The sequence below is a fragment of the Chanos chanos genome, chromosome 14, assembly GCF_902362185.1.
Source record: "Chanos chanos chromosome 14, fChaCha1.1, whole genome shotgun sequence".
Taxonomy (NCBI): Eukaryota; Metazoa; Chordata; class Actinopteri; order Gonorynchiformes; family Chanidae; genus Chanos; species Chanos chanos.
The window spans coordinates 19605317-19629328 of record NC_044508.1 but is presented as its reverse complement, the minus strand read 5'-3'; the positions used below and the strand labels follow the sequence as shown (position 1 = coordinate 19629328).

The 24012-nt window shown below is 41.1% G+C and overlaps 2 protein-coding genes across 3 annotated transcripts; both read right to left on the bottom strand.

Moving 5' to 3' along the window:
• Positions 1-1926: 1926 nt before the first annotated feature.
• mier1a (mesoderm induction early response 1a, transcriptional regulator) lies at positions 1927-10264 on the bottom strand. Of its 2 annotated transcripts, none has more exons than XM_030791259.1 (13): positions 10223-10264; positions 9093-9120; positions 8838-8983; positions 8583-8738; positions 8283-8409; positions 7875-7936; positions 7714-7786; positions 6786-6937; positions 5420-5501; positions 4168-4262; positions 3820-3947; positions 3294-3409; positions 1927-2756 (listed from the first exon to the last, which is right to left on the bottom strand). In XM_030791259.1, exons 1-13 carry the CDS (start codon positions 10229-10231, stop codon positions 2437-2439), a joined length of 1494 nt encoding a protein of 497 aa, XP_030647119.1. In that variant the 5' UTR covers positions 10232-10264; the 3' UTR covers positions 1927-2436. The 2 variants fall into 2 exon arrangements, with proteins under 2 accessions (XP_030647119.1, XP_030647120.1); XM_030791260.1 differs by having other exon boundaries at positions 3820-3866.
• A 4938-nt stretch (positions 10265-15202) lies between these two features.
• Positions 15203-22030, bottom strand: slc35d1a (solute carrier family 35 member D1a). Its single transcript, XM_030791652.1, has 12 exons — positions 21908-22030; positions 21237-21270; positions 21055-21141; positions 20530-20597; positions 20259-20330; positions 20048-20116; positions 19460-19562; positions 18303-18395; positions 16209-16276; positions 15782-15860; positions 15573-15655; positions 15203-15311 (listed from the first exon to the last, which is right to left on the bottom strand). The coding sequence occupies exons 1-12, from the start codon at positions 22015-22017 to the stop codon at positions 15203-15205; spliced, it is 975 nt and encodes a 324-aa protein (XP_030647512.1). The 5' UTR covers positions 22018-22030.
• Positions 22031-24012: the final 1982 nt, after the last annotated feature.

Sequence of the window (24012 nt, the reverse complement as noted above, 5' to 3'; positions counted from 1 at the left end):
GTGACTATCCAGTTATTACACAGTCAGTCCAGCTGTGACAGCAGGCGAAAGAGAGAGAGAGAGAGAGAGTCTAAAAGCAATTAAGCGTTCATTACTGTTAGAAATTCGTTCTCGTAGCGAAGAGCCAATTCAAAGCGGCTGAGTGATATGCAAATCTGATCCAGAGAGGGTGGAAAGGAGAAAGGGATGAAGACCCAGTGTTCTTGCCACTTCTCCCACATTTCTCAAATCGCAAACGTTCGCTAATTAGACCGGGACCGCCAATCTACACGCGGCTGTTTGGAACTGCTATAAAAATAGCTGCATTCATCTCAAAGTTACATCAAAGAATATGATAGCCGACAAAGAAGGGGAGAAGAGATAGTATGTAGTCAGTCATTGTGTGAGGGAGGCACGTTGTTATACACACCAATTAGAGACGGAACACATGTGAGGAACGAAACTACGGTTACAAACATAGCTCTAAAGACGTCTGCACTGACTAGAAACTAAGCGAGGCAATGAGAGAGCTGAGAGTGTTACCACTAGTGGAGGACTCTTGTTGTTTTTGTTTTAAACCGTTTTGCGGACACGTTGAAAACACTGGCCTCGCCAAAGGTAACATTATAATCGAGGATGTATTCATAAAATGCTGATTTAAATAACAAGTCCTCCATACCCTAACCGAAGCGACGCAGCATCGTCCAGTCCAGTGACTCCTGGATCAGAGAGGTTAGTTCCCAAGAGATTCCTTGGTTCTGCTCCAGACATGCCTCTATTTATGGGATATTGCTGATCATGTCAGTTCGGTCTTCATCTACAAAGTCACTGTGTTTGCACAAATATGTAAGCATATTTACAATGGATACGTTCAAACATGAGTGGTGATTACCAGAGTAAATGGTATAGGCTATCAAAGAATGCAGCAACACCGCCATCTGCTGGCTGACGACGCACAGACAATTTCTTGTCAACCTCACCCGGTACGTTCGTTCATTTTCTAAGCCGTTTATCTTAATTAGAGTCGCAGGGGACGCTGGGGTCTGTACCAGCGTTCATTGGACGAAAGGCTGGGAAACACCCTGGACATTTTGCCAGTCCATCGCAGGGCCAGCCTCTGTACACTAGATGGTAGTTAAATTACGTAACAAATAAATAACAACAGAAAACATTGCGAAGTGAACGTGTGCTGGAGAACCTGGCTTAAACTAGGTTTTCTTTCTTTTTTTTTCTTTTTTTTTTTTTAATTTAAACAGAATTCAAGAATTTGGACTCTGCGATTTCAATGACCTCTCATGGTGGCAAGGTCTTCGACAAAAAAACTCAGACAAGGCCGCAAAACAGAATGCAAGAGGCAGAAAACCGCTCGTTAGCATAAATAAGAATAATTAAGAACTTTATTTTTCGCCGCATTTTGCGCAAAATGAAATGTAGTAAGCAACGACAAAATAATCAATAGACTATAATTTAGTATACATTCACAATGGTAAAAAAAAAAAAAAAGTACAGAAACACATACAAAGAAGTCAAACGTTACCACTTGATAAAAACTGCCACAAGCGTCTAGAATCATTTTGTGGAATCACCTGCTTTGTGTGAAGGTTTTCCACCGTCTTGTTATAAACTGAACATCACTATTGTCAAAGACACAGTTAAAGCATTGGCTCATTTCTGTAAGGTAGAAAAGGGGACAGTAAAGAGGAGCTGGCAGTCTGAGACACACGGTAGTGCTGAAACCGTTTTACACGCTAAAGCTGAAACAGACGACAGAAATTGGCGCCAACGTGGCCAATCCGCCATACTATACACGCGCCGCGTCCACCGCCCTCACGCGCCAACGAACGTCTCGTAAAAAATATAAATAGCGATCAAATATAAAAATACTAACATTTGTGTTTCTTGTAAAAGAAAACAAATATCTGATTAATAAAATATTTTTTTTACAAAGGCAGTTCCTCGAAACAATATAAATTCTTAAAACCTTGTTCAAATATGTCCTCTAGTATAACAAAATGCTGGAATGTCGTTAAGCCTTTAAATATTTATATTTTAAAAAAATGTAAAGTCTGGGAAAAAAGCTATTGTAACATCTACACTATGGATCAGAGGAGAACTGTTACCTAATTTCTTTTTTAAGCTGCCAAAGTTGTGTGGAGAGTGTGTGAATTATGTATCTGACAGGTGTGCATGTACAGATCTGGTTTGATTACACAAAGAGATCCGATCAGACGGACTCATCTGAGTGACACAAAGAGAGAGAGAGAGAAAAGAGCAATATAGAGTGAGAAAGACCAGAGGGAGAGAGAGAGAGAGAGAGAGAGAAGTGTGATATTCCTTCCAGCCCTGAGGAGAAACAGCTGAGCTGATCAGTCAGTGGTGAAAACAGGGCTATGTCCAGACAAACCACAGGATGCGTGGACCTCTCCCAGCGCAGCACGGCTATGTGTCTGTGCCATATCAGACCTGCTCTGTCCTTCCCTCCTGTCCCTCACGGCTCAGATCTGAGGAACTCCGTTCACTCTGGGGCTCCGCCTCTTTTCTCGCTCTCTTCAGGGGTCTCGCCGGCCCCTGCTCCTCCGCCACGGATCCACCCTCCTCACGGTTGTCTGGGGAGTGACTGCGGCTCTCTGGGGTGGAGTTGGAGTGTCTCTGGTTGTGTGGCTCTGTCTCAGGGGGTGTAGAGGGTTGCTGGGTGGGTGTAGGTCCGTTTGTTTGAACACCATCTCCTGTCAGGTCATTAGAACTGGGGGGTTCTACAGTAGAGTGACTTATTACACCTGTGGAGAACACACACACACACACACACACAGACAGAGCATGAAGATCATATGAAAGCTGTTTGAAGATCTGCATCCCTCATTTGTAGTTGTGTGCCTGGGTATTTTGCCTGACTGTTTCATTTATAGGTGAGGTGTTCTGTAGGTGGTACGGCTTTGTGACTCAGACACTGACTGGCAAACTCTAAGTGTGTCACATAAGGTTTTTTTTTTTTTTTTTTAACATCCTTTGCATGTGTGTGTGTGTGTGTGTGTGTGTGAGAGACTAAACCTGTTTCATTCTTCACCCGTGGGAGTGGAAGTGCTTTAACCTCATTTTAGTGTCACAGAATGACACATACATTGACTTTCCTCAGTCCACTAATACACAGACACAGTTTTACTCCAGTCAGAAATCAAATAAGAGCAGTGTCATGAGTATGTATGTGTGTATAGTCTATACACATGCAGATTAGGCCTAACCATACCCATATAAGGGTAAGACATGGATTAGACTGGGACTACGGCGTCTCTGTGAAGATGAGGGCGGAGTCTCACCGTTGTGACTGCTGCTGTCATCTCTTTCTGATTGGTTGGAGCTACTGCTGGAGGCGACAGGTGGAGGTGAGGATGGTGGGCTCTCTGTCTCGTCCAGCAGACGATCCATGTAGTCCCTACACACACACACACACAGAACGAAACACAATATTTATTTAACCTTCTCAGTGCTTTGCAGTTAAGAACACTGAACTTTTCTGTAAGATCCCCTTTCCCTTAGTTTCACACAGTAACATCAACTTAGGGAATAAATGTCCTTGATTCCACATACATATCATGAAGAGTAAGCTGTCTTTCCAAATATGTCCTTGATTCCACATACATATCATGAAGAGTAAGCTGTCTTTCCAAAACTGTCTGCCCCTCTTGACATCATTCAAGTTTTTCCACATATGACAAATAAACAAAATCAGTTTTAAAAGATTTCAAATGATTACTGATATTCATCAATGGTTTGTGTAATGTGAAACACAGTTCTATTGACTATCATGCAGTGTGTGTGTGTGTGTGTGTGTGGAGGACATACGTGACTCCAGGGTGAAGCGTGTATTTCCGTTTGCCCAGTCTGGTTTGCTGTGCAAAGAAATCATATCGCTCAGATTTCTTCCACATGTAATAAAAGGCCACACATTCTCCTACACACCTACTTCTCACCTGGAAAAGTGTGTTAGGAGTCAAAAACAATTATCTACAAAACAAAAACACAGAGCAACAACAGAGCAAGGACTCCGTCTCTATCTAAGGGATATCTGCTTCACTCCGCACATACAAGCAGACTGAGATCAAACATCAAACGTTTCATGTGAAAACACGTCATATGACGTCTTACACCGGCCTGACTGCATAGAGAAAGAGAAAAACGATTTTGTCTCACCTTGTTGGCCTGTATCAAATGGAAATCTTTTCCATAGGCTTTGAGTCCTTGTTCGAAAGCCCGGCACTCGTCCTCGGTCCAGACCGACAGTTCCTCTGTGGAGACGTGGCAGCAGTCAGTGCGGTATGACTGATACACTCACACGGTTGCCACAGTGACAGATCTATGGCCCTGTTTACACCTCGCATTAAGATCAGATTATGGTGATCCGATCACAAGTGGACAGCTCAAAAGTACAGGTGTAAACGCATCCAATGCGCATTGAGGTCGCATAGAGATCCGATCACTCAGACCACATTCAGAGGTGGTCTGGACCGCATGTGACCACATTCTTATAGCAGTGTAATCGCGAATGTGAACTCGACCACATTGAACGACCGCCTACTCAACTGACGCCCTCTGCTTACGCAGAAGTACAAACTCATTCACATAGGCACATTCACTCGCCAATGGAATCATATTAAAGTGCGACAACAGGCAACAACAACAACAGGCAAAATGGATATTGTTTTGATTTCCTCTTCTTCTTCTTCTTTTAATTTCTGACAAACTAGGCACGGGAACTGCATTGATGCCTCCCGCCGATTCAAAACAGCAACGTTTGACGTGAAAAAGCTTAACGTGGCTTAATGTTCCAAAACTGCGATCAATGATCACCAAATGTCTCTCAGACATCGTCAGAAGCGCCTCCTCCTGTCAAAAAATCAAAATTGAAATCCTGGGAGTACGGTCGTTATCTCATGTTAAGCGTTTTCTTCTCTATTGACGCCCATTATAAGGAAACAGCTTAACGTGCCTTAATGTCCCAAAACAGCGATCAGTGATCACCAAATTCGTCTGACATCTCACATGTCATAAGCACTATCTCCAATCAAAAAAGCAAAACTGAAATTCAGTGAAAGGGGTAACGCGTTTGAAATGATTTACGCGTTTATTTGCATATAGAGCGGGGAAGTGAGATCCGATCTCAAGTGGTCACTTGAGACGCGATTCTAAAGCCAGGTGTAAACAGCTGCCCACTTGTGATGGGATCACCAAAATCAGATCTTAATGCAAGGTGTAAACAGGGCCATTCACCACATGACAATCCTAACCCAGTCCTGACAGCACAAACCCACTCCGGACTGTACTGAGTTCACAACAACAGTCTAATTACTTCAGACATTTACATAAATAAAATAAATGCTTAAACTAAACGACTCATTTCAGACATAAAACTTGAATAAAGACGAGACAGAGAAAAGTATCTCACCTCTGGCTGCCTTCACATTAAACCTCAGTCTTCTTAAAGCTTCTTCTGTGTCAAAATTACATTTTACCAACTCATACAGGGCCTGAGGAACACAAAATCAAAATCATACTGTAAAAATACATTATACAAATACCTCTATAAAATAAACAATACTCCCGCCACAATAAAGGAAACACAAACGTGAAGTATCTGGTGTGAGTTCACCAGCACAAGCTTTCAGGACAGCTATGGCATGGTTTCTGTGGCTCTCTCAAGCCCTGTTAGAGGACGACAGCACCTGTCAGTCTGTCCTCAGGTGACTGAGTTAGCCATGGCATATGTATTTGGGGTTTTGTTTGTTTCATACACAACAAGCCTTACAGTAAGACCAGGGGTCCTGTTGACTGGAGCGGCTGTCATGGTGGAGCAGGCTGTTTCTGTGAGAACAGAACTGCCTCTCTACAGGGTGTGCAGGTGAATCACTCAGTGAGCCTGTGTATTAATTAGTGTTTACCTTTCCCTCTCCAGTGGACTTTAAACACAGCAGGAAAACACACAACACACACCACTGCACCAGCAAAACCCACAATTACAGAAAACAAACACTCAAGCTTGTGGATTTCTTTCACTAATCACTAAGGACCATTATACTCACAAATGTGTGTGTTTAGTCCCTGTGTGTTTCTGCTAGCAGGTTTATGTACGGAGCCCTGACCATGGGATCCCTCTGTGTAAGGTTGACAGTCTGTTCCTCGTGAAACTCTCTGTTCACACAGTAGACTGCCACTGGCTCTCAGCTCTGTCTGACGTGTCCGTTTTGCCGCGGATGGAGAATCAACACTGGGAGAACACTAATAATCCTACTTTTGATCACAGATCACGTTAGCCAATCGTGTCGTTTCTTTCTGCCAGCAGATGGTCTTACTAACATTAACTTTGCTACTGTTCATCCTGAGACGTCGGACTGCTGGGCAGTCTTCACTGGCGAAACTCCCGCTGAATGTGGCAGATACTCACACGGAGACCCTTTCCTCTAGCCACAGTAGCCATGGTAACAGGTGACTGAGCCTTTCTTTACATAACCCCATCCATAATGAGATATTAATCTCTTAATGAATCCAGGAACCACACCTTTGTGGAAGCACCTGCTTTAACACACTTTATCTTTCACTCAACTGTTTCCTCTATTTTGACAGTGACCTCTGTATTACTCCACACATTAAAAAGAATGAAGGATTAATGCATGACGTCAGAGTAATCTGACAGTGTTTTCATCACTCAGCCTCAGTGATGTCATATATGTGTAGTGTTGGTGTCACAGATTGTTACATGTCTGTAACAGTATCACTGTCATGTTATGGCATGTGTGTGGTGATGAGAGTGTCACCTGTTCGTTGTCTTTGATGTGGCATCCCTCAGGTATGGCATCAACCCCACTCTCCTCTCCCGTGCGTTTGGAAGCTTCGGCTAAAAATTCCACCACCACGTCCTCTGGTAACAACGCTGGATTCCATAGGAGCTGGTCATCGTTCTCATAGACTATAGAACCCGAGAGAGCAAGAGCAAAACAACAGGGTCTGGTTTAATCTGACAAAATGTCTCATTGTTCAGAACATCAATCACATCACACGGACATCACATAATGTCAGACTGTCACATGACAACCATCAGCCGCATCTGAGTGAAGAAAAGAGTGATCTGTATTGTCCCAGAGACAATGAAGTGACAAATGAATGAAACATTTCAAACTCGTCTGTCATACTCTGTTAGGAAAAGTCAGTATGTGTAAAGCCCTGCTCTGAAGCACTGAGGCAGAGAAGGCCTGGCAGGGGTGTGAATAGGGTTTAAGTGAAGAGGTATTGTTAAGCTGCTTTGCAGCCCTTTAACGCTGTGACTATAATGAGGACACAGCACAGCGTCAGAGCCGTGTTTTTTTCACGAAACATATTATCGCTTATTAAAGTCAACCTCATGTACGCATTTCATCGACAGTTAGAAGCAGATGTAAAGCATAACAGCAGCAGATGGCAGTTCCTAGCACAGATACAGTATTATACAAACACCACACCGCACTGAAACAACAGCAGGTTCACTTCACGCTGTCACTCCGAACCTCTTCAATAAGTCAGCTTTGAGTTGTCAGTTAGCACAGTCATATGTTAACCGTGTAGGATAAACAGGTAAAGGTGTGTAATTTTATTAGGGAATCCGCATTCATGACATGTGATTTATTTGGTTATTCACAATATCTGGTGCGGGCTATGGCAAACAAGGTGTCATATCCACAGACTGTTTGTGTGGTGAGTGATAATGACCTTTTTCATTGTCTTTGTACTTGCACAGGCCTGTGGGTGTGTCTGCCTGGTACATGGATCCAACCATGATCTCCTGGAAAACAAACAACACAGTGTGTTCAATAAGAATGGCTATCTTATCATTTCATTCAGAATTTGTTCTCCAGCGCTATAAATTTTACCTTTTTCCAGTCCTCTGATGGGACGTAGTCCTCATCATCTGACTCATCTTCAACTTCATTACCTACAACAACAAAGATTTAGTATTAAAAAGGAGAACCAATATGATTAGAACGTTAAATATTCCATAGTAAAAAAAAACCCTGAAAACATGACAGTTTTTAGTTACTAAAGTGTCTGGTCCTGTAATTGTTACAGATCTTCTGGTGTTTCACTGCTTTCCTTGCTGATCATTACCTGGTGACTATTCAACTGTTCTGAAGTCAAAGCATTAGTGTATGAAACCATGTATTTATGTATGAAATCAGATCACTACTTATATTAGACAGTCAAAGTAACACTGGTCAGAGAGAGATGGTGAAAATTAGTTTGAGAAAAGTCCAAAAGCCTGAGAACTGTATGGCTCTTACCTTCAAAATAATCCCTAGTTTGTGAACGAATCAGCTCAGACGTACTGTGAGAGCGGATACAGGACACAGGATCATCACTGGATGACCTTGTGTCCTCCAGGTCAGATGAGTCCTTCACTCCATCCTCCTAAAAGAGAAAGAGTTTAAAACAAAAAAAAAAAAAAATCAGAATAGTTTTTTCAAGAAAGTGAGCATCTGGAGTCTAATACATAGCTCTGTGAACAGGTAAACATTTACAGATGAACAAAATTCATTCTGTGAAGTTCTTATAAGAAATATTTTAGACGCCTAATTGCCAACCTTATTTCTTTTCAGTATGCCTCTGCTGGTCTTGTCGTTCTCTACAAAATCCTCCTCTTCCTCTTCCTCATCAATCTCTCCATCTTCCTCTTCTGGGGACCCTCCTTCACCATAGCCATACATACTCAACAGCTCATGAAGAGGCATTTCTCCTTCCTACACAACCCAGGAAATACGTATTGTATTACACATTTTACCCTAACCTATTATTGGCACTGAGGAGACGTTGCAAACAACGGTATCACAGTCACTCACTCTGGTAAGATCATCGATTTCTGCGCTGAAGTTCGTCTCTCCTTCCAGCATCTCTTCCTCTTCCAGGGTGCGTTCATCATCGTAGTCATGAACTAGCATCTCAGCGGTCGGGTCGAAGTCACCATCCTCCGACCCCACTGTACCCCCTACGGTTTGGCAGAGACAGCTGAATTACCGAGCTGGGAGTCGGTAATGTTTTTCTTAACTACCTCAAATGTTTAAAAGGATTCCATTTAAATTAGACTGAATTCTTACCTTGCGGGCTAGAACTACCGAGAGAGGTCTGGAAAAAAAACACACACCGATATTAACGATAAGTTTAGCACGCTCTTGTTAAGAAGTAACATTGCGTTCACTAGCTACAACGCATCTAACCGGACCTAAACCGGCCTGTCATTAGATTTCCGCACTAACGTTAAGACTGGCTTCTACCGTTTTTTTTCCTATGGCATCTCTGTAGCGCTACCCGATTCTGCCCGATGATATGGCGTCTTACAGTAAGAGGTCTGTTCTTCAAGGTCCGGCTGAACTGTTATGCTATTTATGGACCGAGAGCTGTCGAAGGCCCTTTCAAATCCTGCAATCAAATTATTTGAGTTTGGAGCGCACTGTTCTGTCTTCTGTCTTGACACTTCCTTAATATTAAGACAGATATAAATATGGCTAAAGGCGTTTTCTAAAAGAAGGTTAAGAAGATTTCAGTGAATGAAACGTGCTATAATTGCTCTTGCACTGACCGCTCTGACCAAAAATTTACCATACAACGCGTTATAAATGCGCAAACCTCTCTCATACACGGGCAGTTTCACCAAATATTAGACAGTTCGATCACTGTCGAATAAATTATATTTGTGTAACTCTATGGTTAAATTTACTTGCGTTTGAAATCACAGTCGGAGCGGTAAAAACTCATTGAATGGCAAACGAGTTTGCAATGACTGCATTACGATTGCGCTTGTTTATATTATGGTAACATAAAAAGCGCGAAGAACAACTTGGAGCTAGCAAGGATGCTGTTTTAACATTTTAATCATCAACAGAAGTTTCTGTTTTGTCTCTAAAGATCACTGTTCATTCTGAACGCAGAAGACCACGTTACAAATTAAATACAAAAACTGAATATATGGACTTAATTTGTCTTCTTCAAAGTCTTTGCTAGCTAGCCAACTAGCCTCTGTGCAGAAAGCAACAAGTTCCATAGTTCAACCTAGCTTATAATAACGTTGACGTCTCGCGATTTGTACGAACAAGCAAAGTTATAGACATTGTGTGTAGGCCTAATTTTTGCCTAAATTTAGCACAAATAAAAAAGATATTGCATTCACGATATGCAGTGGATGACATCTTTAATAATTTAGTTAAATTTCATATATTTTTTCCCTTACCTGCGCCATAGTTGTTTTTGTATGGGGTCATTTCAAAGTCCCGGATAGATTTTTTTTTTTTTTTGTCTTCTTCTCTGTTTTCCATTACAATGTCGCACGCTAGTATAACGCTGTACTGCCATCTACAGATCACGTCTCAGCTTAACAAAAAGGTCATTCCGTGTCATTTCAACCAAACTGGGAAAATCTTTCCACCACACCGTCTCAGAATTGGCTGATCATTTTTTTGTCCTGAAGAATACACTCTGACATAACATATCCCAAAATTTTAGCTTCCTACTCTCAAAATTTTTTTTGTGTAGAATTTATTTAGTACTCATGAAGTCCTTGAGACGGTCATCTGACAGTGTGTACTGTCATGCTGATTGTCCTGCTATATCAGGTACAGGAACTATTCGTAGGATGCGAACAAATGGTACCCAGCATTTATTCAGTTGTCCCTAATTCAAGTGATGAGTGTGCTTATTCATTTTCATGAATGACACCATGGCATCCTGTTGGTCCTCTGACCTCTCTCTAATCACCCCAAAATACAAACTGTTGTCATAAACAGCAGTCATAAATTGTCCTGGCTGTGGGTCATTTTGCTGGAAATCTGGAGATTGCTGGACTATGTCAGTAGAAGACTGTAACTTTGGTATGTTCAGTGTTTTCAGACAACCGGAATATCAAGACTTGGCTCTTATTTGCAGACAGTGCACACTGTCAGATGACTGTCTCAAGAATTGCAAGAAACATTATTAAGGCATTTATAGGAAATCAAGCCTGACTTAATGTCATTTTCACATTTTCTAGTATTCTGTGTCAGTGTTGTGATGAATCGTATAGGTAATGTGATTTTCCAACTGTCTGAGTTATGGTCCATAAGATACAACCAAAACAAGTCTTTTGTTTCTGTGACGGAAAATGAATCTGTCTGTGTAAACAAGGTAAACAATGTCTTCTAGGTATTACAGGCTTGAATAAAAGTAAAAAATTTTTACATTCACTGTTTGTGGTTACAGAATTAAACACGGAAATGACCACAAAAGTGTCAATAAATCTGCAGCTCATAAAATTTATTCTAGAAGGAACACATACTTGAAACTTTGATATACATAAAATGGTCCCTGAAGATTTCAAGTAAATTGGACATCAGCTACCAGGTGAAACGACCCCTGTCACAAAGTGCATGAAAAGCATTTTTCTAAATTTAGGTAAGACACTGTACCAACATTAATGCTTTAATCATTCCAGAGGCTATTTATTCCTAAAGTGCCAATAAATGTGTGGGAAACTGTAAAAAAAAAAAAAAAAAAAGAAAAAGGATCTGTACACTTTTATTTTCCTGACTTTTTATACCTCTAAATATGGTTCAGACGAATTTTGTAACCACGTTTGGGCCTCTATATCTGTTCACCCATTCCATCCCGCATAAAACAAATTACAAATTTGGAATCTACAGGAAATATTGAAACAGCATGCCAAACTTCAGAACTCTTGTCGCATTTATGGCCAAGTTACTAGGCTCCAAAGATCAGAAAAATGCCTGTGAATGAAAAAAATGCTAACTTTAAAGGTAGTTTTCACAAGTACTAATAAATGCTACACAAAGTTTTTGGGAGTAGGAAGCTACGATTTTGGGATGTGTCATGTCAGAGTGTATTCTTCAGGACAAAAAATTATCAGCCAATTCTGAGATGGTGTGGTGGATGCCTATAGTTCAAATGACATGAAATGACCCAAAAGGAAAAATTTCGCAATCTGGTATCACTCCTCTAACTACGCACTAGCCCAGACAATATATGGACAGGAAAAATACGGATTACCAACCGATATGATCATATCAACTGTAATAGAGCTCCCACACTCCTCCAGTCATTCTTAGTCATATCATTGAACTGAATCTGTGAGAGTATGAAAAGTGAGGTACATCCCAGGAAAACATAGGTTCCCAAAATGATGCTTTCACATGTAGCCAAATAAAGAAGAAATCTGAAAATCATCAGGTGCAGCTGAGGTATTTTAATACAAGAAATACACTTGTTCAAGTGTTCACAATACAATCTTTGCGGATGTCCGCTGACAGGAGCAGAAGAGTGTGACATTTTCTGGTACTCAAATTTCAAAACATTCATATTAAAACAAAACACACACAAATGAGATCGTTTATAAGAAGAAAGAAACTAAGCTAAACAACAAAAATATAAATAAATGCAAGGTTAAGCCCTTTATAAATCAGATGGTTACAAATGTAGCAGGACTACCTTAAAAAAAGAAAAGAAGAAAAAAGTCAGAATCCCGTAAGAAAAAGGAGTTTCAAAATAAGCATATGCCCTGACACAGAGCCAAAGTGAAGTGAACACCAGACCTGGTCCAAATACACATACAAAATATCTCAATAACCAAGAAATGTGTTTTCATAAAAACCTCATGTATGTGAAACATACACGCCTCCTAAACGTTCAAAATACTTATTATTATTCTCCAGATGTATGACATCTAGATTACGTGTGTGCACCTCAGAGAAACAGGCTGGGTCGGTCACAAAAGTGCCAGAGGTTGGTCTTGATGTCTATCTGACGGGCTAGTACATCGCCTGAATACAAATCCAGGAAACCGTTACATATGTTTAACCAAAGTGAACCCTTTTTCCATTTGTGACTCAACTAAAATACACACCTCCAAACTGTTAAAAGTGCATTACCTAATCTATGAATCTTGAAATAGAAACAGGACACTGCGTTACAAACTATAAATGAAATGTTACTTCAGCATGCCTCTCCTCCAGTACAAAAAGAATTAAAATAATAATAATAATAACAATTACATCAGAATTCCCACTGAAATCTCACCTAAGATATTCTGTGCTGCAGGAACACACCTGTATCTAAATACTGTGGAAACGTAAAAAAAAATAATAATAATAATAATAAAGACATTTTTCGCCTTTAAATCTCTTCTGAGAACAAACACTGTATATCAAAAACATTTCACCTGTCATTCACCAGTTCATTACAAGCAAGTAGCAAACCCATGCCAAAACACATACACACGCTTACAAACACACACACACACATGTCCTCATACTACTGCCTGAAGTTCCAACTAATTAGTCAGCGTTCAAAAGGTTCTGATAGCAGAACTACAAAATTCAAGTCTTGTGGTCACACTATACCAGAAAATGAGCAAGACCATGAAAACTGTGACACACAGTTCTCCCTTATATATAGATGTATATATATGTTTAAATAAAATAAAAACAAAAAAAAAATGTAAAAATACAAATTTCTTGTAACAAATTTTCAGAACCAAAGCAGATAATAAATAGAAACCTACTTATCCAAAAGTCTCCTTAGAAAGTTTACTGTACACAGAAGTTTGCACTGTTCAACTCTACCAAAAAACAAAAACAAACAACAAAAAAAACAACAACAAAATAACCCTGCAGGTATAACACCCAGATTTGGGACATTTCCAAAAACAGGCTGGGATTCAGGCTGGAAACTTCTCCCTCCAGAGGAAATGATTTGAGTTTGACACTTGGCCTGCATCCCACTTACACACCAACAAACCACTGATAAAAACAGAGTAATGACACAATATACATGAGACTGCCTACTGAAACTCATTTCACTGCCTACTGAAACTCATTTTTCAGTAGTGTGACAAGGAGCAGGGACCATAGCTTCATGATAATACCTCCATAACTATATCTTACAGCCATACGATAATACCTCCATAACTATATCTTACAGCCATACGATAATACCTCCATAACTATATCTTACAGCCATACGATAATACATCCATGACTATATCTTACAGCCATACGATAATACCTCCATAACTATATCTTACAGCCATATGATAATACCTCCATAACTATATCTTACAGCCATACGATAATACCTCCATAACTATATCTTACAGCCATACGATAATACCTCCATAACTATATCTTACAGCCATACGGTAATACCTCCATAACTATATCTTACAGCCATACGGTAATACATCCATAACTATATCTTACAGCCATACGATAATACATCCATAACTATATCTTACAGCCATACGATAATACATCCATAACTATATCTTACAGCCATATGATAATACCTCCATAACTATATCTTACAGCCATATGATAATACCTCCATAACTATATCTTACAGCCATATGATAATACCTCCATAACTATATCTTACAGCCATATGATAATACCTCCATAACTATATCTTACAGCCATACGATAATACATCCATAACTACATCTTACAGCCATATGATAATAAATCCATAACTTTATCTTACAGCCTTATAATACCTCCATAACTATATCTTACAGCCATATGATAATAAATCCATAACTATATCTTACAGCCATACGATAATACCTCCATAGCTATATCCTACATACATATGCTTAGTGCTATATGAAACTGCTTTGTTTGATTTAACGGTTTGCTCATTGTGGTAGAACAAATGAACCTATGCTTTATTAGCAGCAATAATGCTAGAGTCTCATAAGCCATAGATTCCATCATACTCATGTAGTTATATCAGCAGACCGCTAAATGCCCTAAAGTCTGTCACTGTAAAACCAGCACATCACTTACATACTGTGTACCGTACCAATGGAACAATCTTTTTCTCATTTTGTACCTTATGTCAAGTGTAAATTAAAAAAACACATCTGTTAAACTCTCCATCTAAAAATACCACCTTCTCCCCCTGTGCACACAAAGACTCTGTTACTATATTCAAAACGATTCAACTGATGAAGTGACTGAATCCCTGCCACAGTCTTTTCTCATTCACTCCTTTTCTTTGTTTCTTTTACACATACTCTCATTAGCATGTCTTTTTTGGATAGGTTACTTAACACACAGGCTCCTAAAACTCTCAATAAATACAAACGTACGAAGGAAATAGAAAGAAATCCAATACAGTTGTGTTGTACCGTAGAAATCACTTTCTCTCTCTCTCTCTCTCTCTCTCATACAGACACTTTGCCCTTGACCTCCAGCTTGTTGCTGCCCTCACTCTGCTTGTTGGACTGCTCCTCCGTGAAGGTTATGTAGGAGTAAACCAAACTACCAGCAATACTGCACAAACAAGAACACAGGACACTCAGTCAGCAAAGCATTAGCAACTCAGAGCCAACTCCACCAGCACAGCTTGGCGCCCACAAGCCTGGAGACCTACTGCAGGAGGACAGGCTACCACAGGCATATGTGACAAATTCATTAAGCTTGCTTTCATGAGTTAGTATACATAGCATTACTGTAATACACAGCTGTGAGAGCTTCTCAGAATTGTGTGTGTGTGTGTGTGTGTCTGAATAGAAGGGAAGTGTCTTTGTTTACCTGATATTCAGACCAATGAAGTTGGTCCATGTGAAAATGTAGTCTCCCCCAAAAACCATGCCTATATATGTCACTAATATATTCTACAGGAGAAAAAAGAAAGAGACTGAATGAGAATGATCAAAAACAGGCACAGTAATGTATATTAGGAATCTCATATAGTAACACACACACACAAAATAAAAAACAGGTCAGTATAAAAGGCTTACTTTAATACAGCCTATGATTGTGGTGGTTAGTGCAGAGTTGTATTGCGTACAAAGTACCGTGGCATACATCAATATAAACCTATAATGGAACAAACAATAAACAAACAAACAAAGAACTAAACAGCATGACCTGGAAAAACAACTGTCTCAGAATTGTTCACGTTTCACAAGAGGATGAACTGGCTTTGATCATGTGATAAGACATCTAGTTAAAACAACTGTACTAGCGTTTGCACCGTAAGCAAAGCATTGAGGTTTCCGAATATCAAAGAAAGTACTGCCTGGTTTCCATGTTTTCCTGTTTGATTATTCCTAAACAGAAACACTGTAGTGCTAAAACACTTGTCTCTGGGTCTCTTTGAGAGGGAAGAGCATCCAGTCACATAATTTAATACCACAATTTATGTCCCATCCTATTATATCTTACCCCATAATGCATGACATGGTGAACTGGCCCACAAAGAACATATCTGTCCAACCCTCGTAGGCCAGAGCCTGGAGAGAGAGAGAGAGAGAGAGAGAGAGACAGAGAGAGAGAAAGAGAGCGCACATTAAAGGGCCTGAAAGAAGAATCACCACCATGCCACAGAAAGAAGGGAAGTGAAAATAGCGCAGACAGACGGTGGTGTAGACTTCTGAACGGCACAGCTGGTTAAGGCCCAGTATGACGGCCCACAGGTGCGTCCTAGGTTTTGGACTGGTAGTCCGTTTTGCTGACAGCGGAATGGAGTCTAAGGGAGCACAGCTGTCCGCTCCGCTGTGGGCAGGTGAGTCGGCTGGGACTGCAGCCACTTGCGTTCATCAGCAGCCAGCTAAGCAGCATTTTCCTTCCAGAGTGTGTTGCAACATCTGACAAGTGTGAACTCATGGAAGGCAACAATGCCTGACTGCGTTTGGCGTAAACTCACTTCTGCTGAACTCCATGCCATGTGAGACTCTGCTCTTAAACCATGACTCAGTTTTGGGTGGGAAGTGGGTGGGAACAGGGGCAGGAAATTTGACACACTGTTACACAGAAGCCAAGAATGAAAAACAGGGCCTCATTTACAACTCATCACAGTTCAGAGTTAATTCTACCATCTCCATACTTTTTCTGCATTACTTTTAAAGTTTTAGTTCCGATGAAGTACCTCTTTCAATTCCCCAACCTTTAAGGGTTTGTATTTTCATTAGTAAAATGGCTTTATTCTTGTTGTTACCATTCACTGACAACTCTCATCACCTCACAGTATTAAGATAACTGACCAAAGAAAAAATAAAGAAGTATAAATGTTACTTTTATCCAGCCCTACAGCAATGAGTCGACCTGGCTGTAAACAGGAGACAGTGATAAACAGTCAGTTTGTATGTGAAAGTGCAACATAAAATCCAAAGGCGAGTGCCCCAGTGCTGAGGTGATTAAGTCTTGTTAGTATAATGGCTGCTTTGTGCGTCCTCTGGTCTGGGCCCTGTCTTCAGTGTTTCCTCACTCCCAGCTGCCAAAGAAACTGGGCCCTCCCTGAGAACCAGCTCTCCCACAGATAAAACACAGCATTCACTCAGCAAAGCAAGGCTGTGTAATCTCTCTCTCTCTCTCTCTCTCTCACTCACATACACACATGCACGCACAACACACACACACAATTGTGTTACACACATTTAAAAAACTCTTGGGTTTGTCTTTGACAACAGGACAGATGCAGATTTGAGTGGGCCAAATGTGAGCACTTATCCCAATACTTCCACTTTGACGCATTACTCTTAGATGAACTAATACGTCAATCAAACACAACACAGTAATAACACATGAATACCAATTAAACCAAGTAATCTACACACCAAAACAAAACTAAACAAAATGAAACAAAAACACTTCACATACACTATTGATCTTTTTAGCCACACACTGGTGAAGATGGTATTGATATTTTATTTCAGTCTAAATGACCTAAGGACAGGCATGGAGCTGCCAAACTCTGTTTCTGGGAAAGCGGCAGTGGCAAACATCAGCTGACTGTGTTCTGTTAGGTCTGTCGTGGCCTGAGGACAGCCTGCTGTGGCACTAGAACCTATACAGACACACCTACGTGCACACACACCCCCAGGCTACCGTTACCCCGTCCCAGATGACCGGGTAGCCACTCCTGAACAGCTACACCGTCTGTGAGGGGGGATGAGGCCCTGCTGAGTAAGTGGCCACACAGGGGAAGAAAATGTATATCTATCTATATCTATATCCATATCCATATATATATATTTACACACACACAAACACACACACACACACACAAATATATTTAAAGCACAGTGGAATCTGAATATAAGTGTTGTACATATGTGATATTCAGCACTGACATTGATCTTCGTGCATTAACTGCTGTACAACCTGTGAAACAGGATGATACTAACTGTTCAGATCCATCATGTAAGGTCTGGCATTCTGTGACAGACTGACAAAAGGTAAGTGAGGAAACTGGAGAGCCATGAGCCAACATGGCTGCCATCTCACAGTGTAAATCATACTCAATAAGAGCTCTGTTACCTTTTCCATGTCTCCAGTGGCATGAGCCAGGAGCAGCGTTGGCAGGATCATAAATAGAGCATTGTAATATAGCAGGCCATACTTTCCCAGCTCCTGCAGGAAGAGAATAAGGGAGAGATGGAGGTGGAGAAAAAAAAGAGAAAGAGGGGGTTTGGGGTTATTTACGGCAGTGGGCTGATACATTCCTTTCTAACCTAGCGCACAGATGCAATGAATGCTATCTTCACTGCATTTCCACAGGTTGCTTCTGTGTTAGATCTGACAAATTGCCACGGAAACCCAGAACTCTCCTAAGCCTCTAGGCTGTGAAGAGGTTGTTCTGACAGGAATGAAGGCCTGTGAATGAAGTTCTGTGTTTTGTCATTGTGAGAATACATAACCTTGAAAGCAGAAACTGCTTTAAAAAAAATCCAAAGGAATTTTGGAATCACAAATGTGTTTTGTTTTGAAGATTAAAAAAAAAGAGAGAGAAGTTTATACAATGCCAAAGGAATTTATACACTGGCAGACTGTGGAATGTGAAGAACGTTATGTATAAAGGAACTCTTTCAAACTGTACATTTGATACAGAAAACTGGCTTAATCCAGACAGGTTTCCACTGCCCACAGACTTGACGGTCAGAGTTGTTATCTTCTTTTAAACAGAATGCACACATGACCCCTTGTTTCAGTCCAGTTCCACAAAGTAACTGAAGCTGTAGTCACGTTGTCACACTGAAGCAGCTCAGACTTGCCGACTCCTCTCTGGGAATCCAGTCAAGCACAGACTTGCCAAATATATCCAAATGATGACCTAAGGCATCCACCCCCACCCTGCTTAGTTTAAATAAGATATGATGATGTCACTGTTTCTAATTCGATGGGAACTTTTGAGACAGGTGCTGACGTAAAGAAGATTCTCGGTGAAAAGCGCGGCTCAGGGGCGAGTGGGCCTTCGGTGGCCGGACTGAGAATGAGAGTGGCGTTTTAAATCAAAGAGGAGCAGTGAGCTTGGGAGCAGGGACAGTGTCGGTGACAGCTCTGCACTATTCTCTGTGAAAGGGTGGGGAGGATCCTGCAGCAGCTCCTGTTACCTCTGTCTCATCGCTCTCTTTAAGACCGAATAAAAGACCAAAACCCCAAATCACGGCCAAAGGGATCAGTTGTCTTAAACTTACCTTTGAATCTAACTTCTGCTTCACAAAAGCTCCATTAGCTGCTGTCAGTACATCATTCAAAAGAATGAACACATAACCTTGCAGGTCAAACGCCAAGTCAGCACTGAGAGAGAGAGAGAGAGAGAGAAAGAGAGAGAGAGGCAAAGAGCAAATTATTACTGATCTGTTTGTTGACTAGTTAAGAAATACAGAGAGCACATAAGGACCAGCATTATGAGGTAGAAAGCCCTTTAAAAAAAAGCATGGTTACATGCATGGGCTTAAATAACACAGTGTAAAATATCTGAGAAGAGAGTGGAGAGGAGTCTAGATGATAGCATGTAAATCTGCCATGCTACCATCTAGAACAACTGGCTCAACAAATTTCCTCTTAACGGTGGAGCGGTTTCAGCCAAATACATTGGTTTCTCCCAGTACAACTGGTTTTCATATTTAACAGTTACAGTTGTTTCAGTTTGACTGAGCACTGATTTGGTTATATATATTAATATATATATACATACGTTTTTATGGTATAAGAAGGAATATCTGAGCATCAGGTTTGTAAATCTCAAAGTTGTTCATTTGCATCAGCAGAAAAATGTTTACCTTGCTGCTACAAAGGCCCCAAGGATCATTGTGAATACTGTGAGCTGAACAGGACGTGAGAATTTCTTCCTGTTAACAAAAGAGTCAATATAGTTGCAAAAATAAAGCAAAAAGAAAAAAAAAAAACACAATCTATCTAGAAAAACATCTGTCTATCTGGTAATGAGTAGCAGACAGTCATACAGCAGTGTTTCATAAGAGTGGAACTTACTTCAGTAGAAATCCTTCGGCCAGCATGGTGAAAAGAATGGAAAACCTCCTCAACACAGTAAACATCGGCAGACTGACAGAGCAGAACAACAACAACAAAAAAACAACAACAAAAAAAACCCCCATCAAATTAAGCATTAGACTTTTACTCAGATACGTCCAGTTGATGTTCACATGATGTTGATGTGTAGATTTGGTAAAACCGGCATTTCAAGTGAAAAAAAAAACTAAGCTTGCAAACTAAGAAGATACTTGAAACTGTAAAGTCATACTTGAGCCTTTTTGTTCCAAACAGCCCAGTTATTTGATTGCCCACATACAGAAGAGGTAGAGGAAAGGTCTGGAACAGAGGAAAACAAGAATCAGACAATCATGTCAGATAACAATGGCATGACATGTCTACAATGGGGACAACTGTTTCTAAGGCAAGGGTGTGTCAAAAACACATCTGAAGTAATAAACTCCCATGTCAACAAGTCAAAGAATGCTACACTGCCAACTTTCCCAGATGCCTCAGTGAAAGCATGTGGTCTAGTTTAACTGTCCTTAAGCCACCACGAATTACAACAAACAACTTACAATTTACAACACCAATTTCTTTTTTTTTGGATGGGGTTGGGGGGTAAGAATTACTAGTAATATTGATCGTCATATAAGCTGATACATACAGTACTGTTGCTAGTAACATAAATTACTGGCAAATCGGTATCTTTTTATTTCGTGCAGATGAAGCGAACAAAGTCATGCAGCTCAGAGCGCCAGTGAAAAATCTGAAGTGTTCATCAAATGCGTCTCACCTTCTTAGGTATGCTGCGATCAAAATCTGGGAAGTTGATCACCCGGAGGGCCTTTCCCACCCATAAAACAACTACCGTGGCCAACATCTACCAAAAAAAACGAGAATCAATTAATACATTGGTATTTAAGCAGTCATGCAAAGAAAAAGAGAAAGAGGTTGGCTCGAGGAGTGTTTGCTTACCTGTCCTATACCAACACATATCGACGAAGGAAACCTGGCAAAGAAAACAGTCAGTTAAAGAAAACGCTGAGAGAAAACCGTAACCGCAATTCGCATTACAAGACTTCTGCGAGTTTCATGCAGACCGCTTTCCAGTGCGAACTTAACAGGAACTGAAGGGATCAGCGGTCGCCTTTGCAAAAGGAAATAATATCTTTTTTACGGTAAACAGGTAGGATTTGTGATCAACGCTGTCCTTCACCTCTGCACTGCTGAACAGTATATTTTACAATCTGTGAAACATGCTAATCACCTGTTTCATTACTCGCCGAACTTGCAAACAAAGACTATCTCACTCATTGTAAGAGCATAGTCTGTCAGTAGGTTGCTGCTCTCTGCATAGTAAATGAGAGTTAACTTTCCTGAAAAGACTGAATTCTTTAGAGTTGCTCGCCTTGTATACACAGTGCGACGCTGTTAAGAGCTTTTACAATGTGTGTGAATCCCCTCAAATTTGCTGTGTCTACACACTGCAATCAGTGTTGCAATGGGAAGTTGAGATGTTATCAAAATGTAGTGGCTAAAGTGACCGTTATAACTACATGACCCACAACTAATGGGCACCCAGCCAACACTAGAAGTATAATACTGCCAGTCCTAAAAAAAGAGGAAAAAACTCCCGGACAGCTTACCTGTAATTCGTCAACACGCTCTTATTTACAACTACAATAAGGAAGGAGCTCACGCCATAGAATCCAGCAGCACACAGCTTCAAGAACAAAGTTAGTCTTTCGTCCGCCATCCCCGGAGCCTCATTACTCTGTCTGCATTGCTTTTCCTTTGCTCTGCTCACTGCTTTTCCTCTCCTCCACGCTTACGTCCCTATACTTCCGCCATGTTTACAAAGCTGACGTACGGGGTGACGTATAAGGCCCCCTCCTCCCACACACCCACATACAAAAAAAAAAAAAACATGTCGCCACCCTGTGGAGGCTGCAATGGTACTACCGCTTTATGAGATATAAAGTGTCCGACAGTACTACATTCGCTAAAACTAAAGTAGCTAAATTTTGAACGTTCAGCCTCCGAGTTTTTTTAATAATCACACCAACATACTATGGATATTTTCTTCAGCACTGCATTTATTTTTTTTTATTTTTATTTTTTTCTTACTGAGTTTCGTTACAGTAAGTGTAAAATATTGAGCGGGAGAGTTCTTCACACGCACGTATTCTCCAAATCCCCAGCGAAGGAAGTCAAAGATCAGTCTCTCCGCAACAAAAACATTCATGACCTTACAAATGAGTAGTTTGGTGATTAAACTGTAATCGGTCCTGCTACCTGTAGGAGATTGCATTACATGGAGAATTCACAGGTGTAGCACAACTCTGACTTGGTGGCTCCACCCTAGTGGTGTCACCCAGTGGTTTACAGTAGTCTTGGGGGATGACAACAGTGTGTGAACTTTGCATGACACTGAAAGGGTTTATGCCATTAATCACAGGTCCAAGCGCTACAGCAGAGGAGACAGAGGTTTGTCTGGGTGCAACGTGGGGTAACTGAGGACTGTTCCTGGTGAGTGTCAACGGTCCTGTCGAGTTTGTTAAGTCATGGTCAGGGAGGTGAGCTTTCCTGGGTTGGGGAGAGCAGACCACATTTCCGTCAGCAGAGAGCACTCGCAGTTTCAGGCCCTGAGTTCCGGTTCTGGTGGCTTTGAGAATCTGATCAGGGCTGATTCTAGGGCAGGACAGAAGTCGCTTCTCCCTCACACTGCGCTCCTCCCCCATGGAGTCAGTGATTCGGACGATGGCAGACAGGACTTTGATCTTGGCTATGTCAGATTTCTTCACAAAACGATGAATAGGTGGATCTGGACTGTCCAGGGAGTGCAAACCAGGGCTCCTGAAGAGATTTGGTTGGTGGTGTTTGTCGCTGTAGAACACAGGGTATGTCTCACTGACTATCTGTAACAGCACACACAACACACAACAATTATCAGCACCAACATTCTTAGGGTTACAAAAGTACACAAACAGGCTGTCTACACATAGTGTGGTGTTGACAATGTTTAGCCATTGAAAACGAGTGGACTAAGACATGAAGAGAATGACTGACAGACGGAATATTTCAAAGGCAAACCAATAATTATTTCAGTCTTTGTAAAGTTTATGAACAAAAAGCCAATGTTTACCGGCAGTGGTGAATATACAGATGAGGGCAGGGGGGTGATTACTTTTGCACCCTTTCGCTCCAGTTCATCCTGAAAGCTCAAAGACACATGAGAGCCAGACAGAGACCACTGCTCCGTCTCAGAACTCTCCTCAGCTCTAGGGATGCAGAGAGAAGAAGGGAAGACCTGAGAACAAACGTCCCTGATTGTATGAGTTATATTGGTTTCTGCTGAGTTTTTCTATAGAGAGAGGTATACCTTCTTTGGAGGCGACTAGTAGAAACACACACCACATTCCCTTCCTGAAGGTTTTGGGCAACTGTCTTCCCATCAGACAGAGTCAATGTAAACACACCGTTTTCGTCTTCTGATAACACACACACACACACACAGAACAAACCACACACACACAGACAGACGGTTAAGAGGATGTGAAAGAGCTTGAGGAACACTGAGCAGGGCGGCCAGGATATCCTGTCTCACCTGTATACACGTGAATGGGCATGTCACTCTTAGTGCTCTGTGACCCGGGGCACCAGTGAGGGGAACCAGTACATTTCAGGATACTGCCCAAGTCAGTCCTGTTGATCTCATTGCTGGGAACTTTCTCAGCCTGAGGGGAAACCA

What these genes read in the sequence shown, in the direction of transcription:
- mier1a (XM_030791259.1), bottom strand. An exon ending in GTACAAAGACAATGAAAAAG is followed by an intron (nt 6,938 to 7,713) that starts GTCATTATCACT and finishes CGGGTTCTATAG; the next exon opens with TCTATGAGAACGATGACCAG. An exon ending in ACATCAAAGACAACGAACAG is followed by an intron (nt 5,502 to 6,785) that starts GTGACACTCTCA and finishes TGTGTTCCTCAG; the next exon opens with GCCCTGTATGAGTTGGTAAA.
- slc35d1a (XM_030791652.1), bottom strand. Translation starts at nt 22,017, where the DNA reads ATGGCGGACGAAAGACTAACTTTGTTCTTGAAGCTGTGTGCTGCTGGA. An exon ending in AGCGTGTTGACGAATTACAG is followed by an intron (nt 21,271 to 21,907) that starts GTAAGCTGTCCG and finishes TTTCTTTGCCAG; the next exon opens with GTTTCCTTCGTCGATATGTG. An exon ending in TATGTGTTGGTATAGGACAG is followed by an intron (nt 21,142 to 21,236) that starts GTAAGCAAACAC and finishes TTTTTTTGGTAG; the next exon opens with ATGTTGGCCACGGTAGTTGT.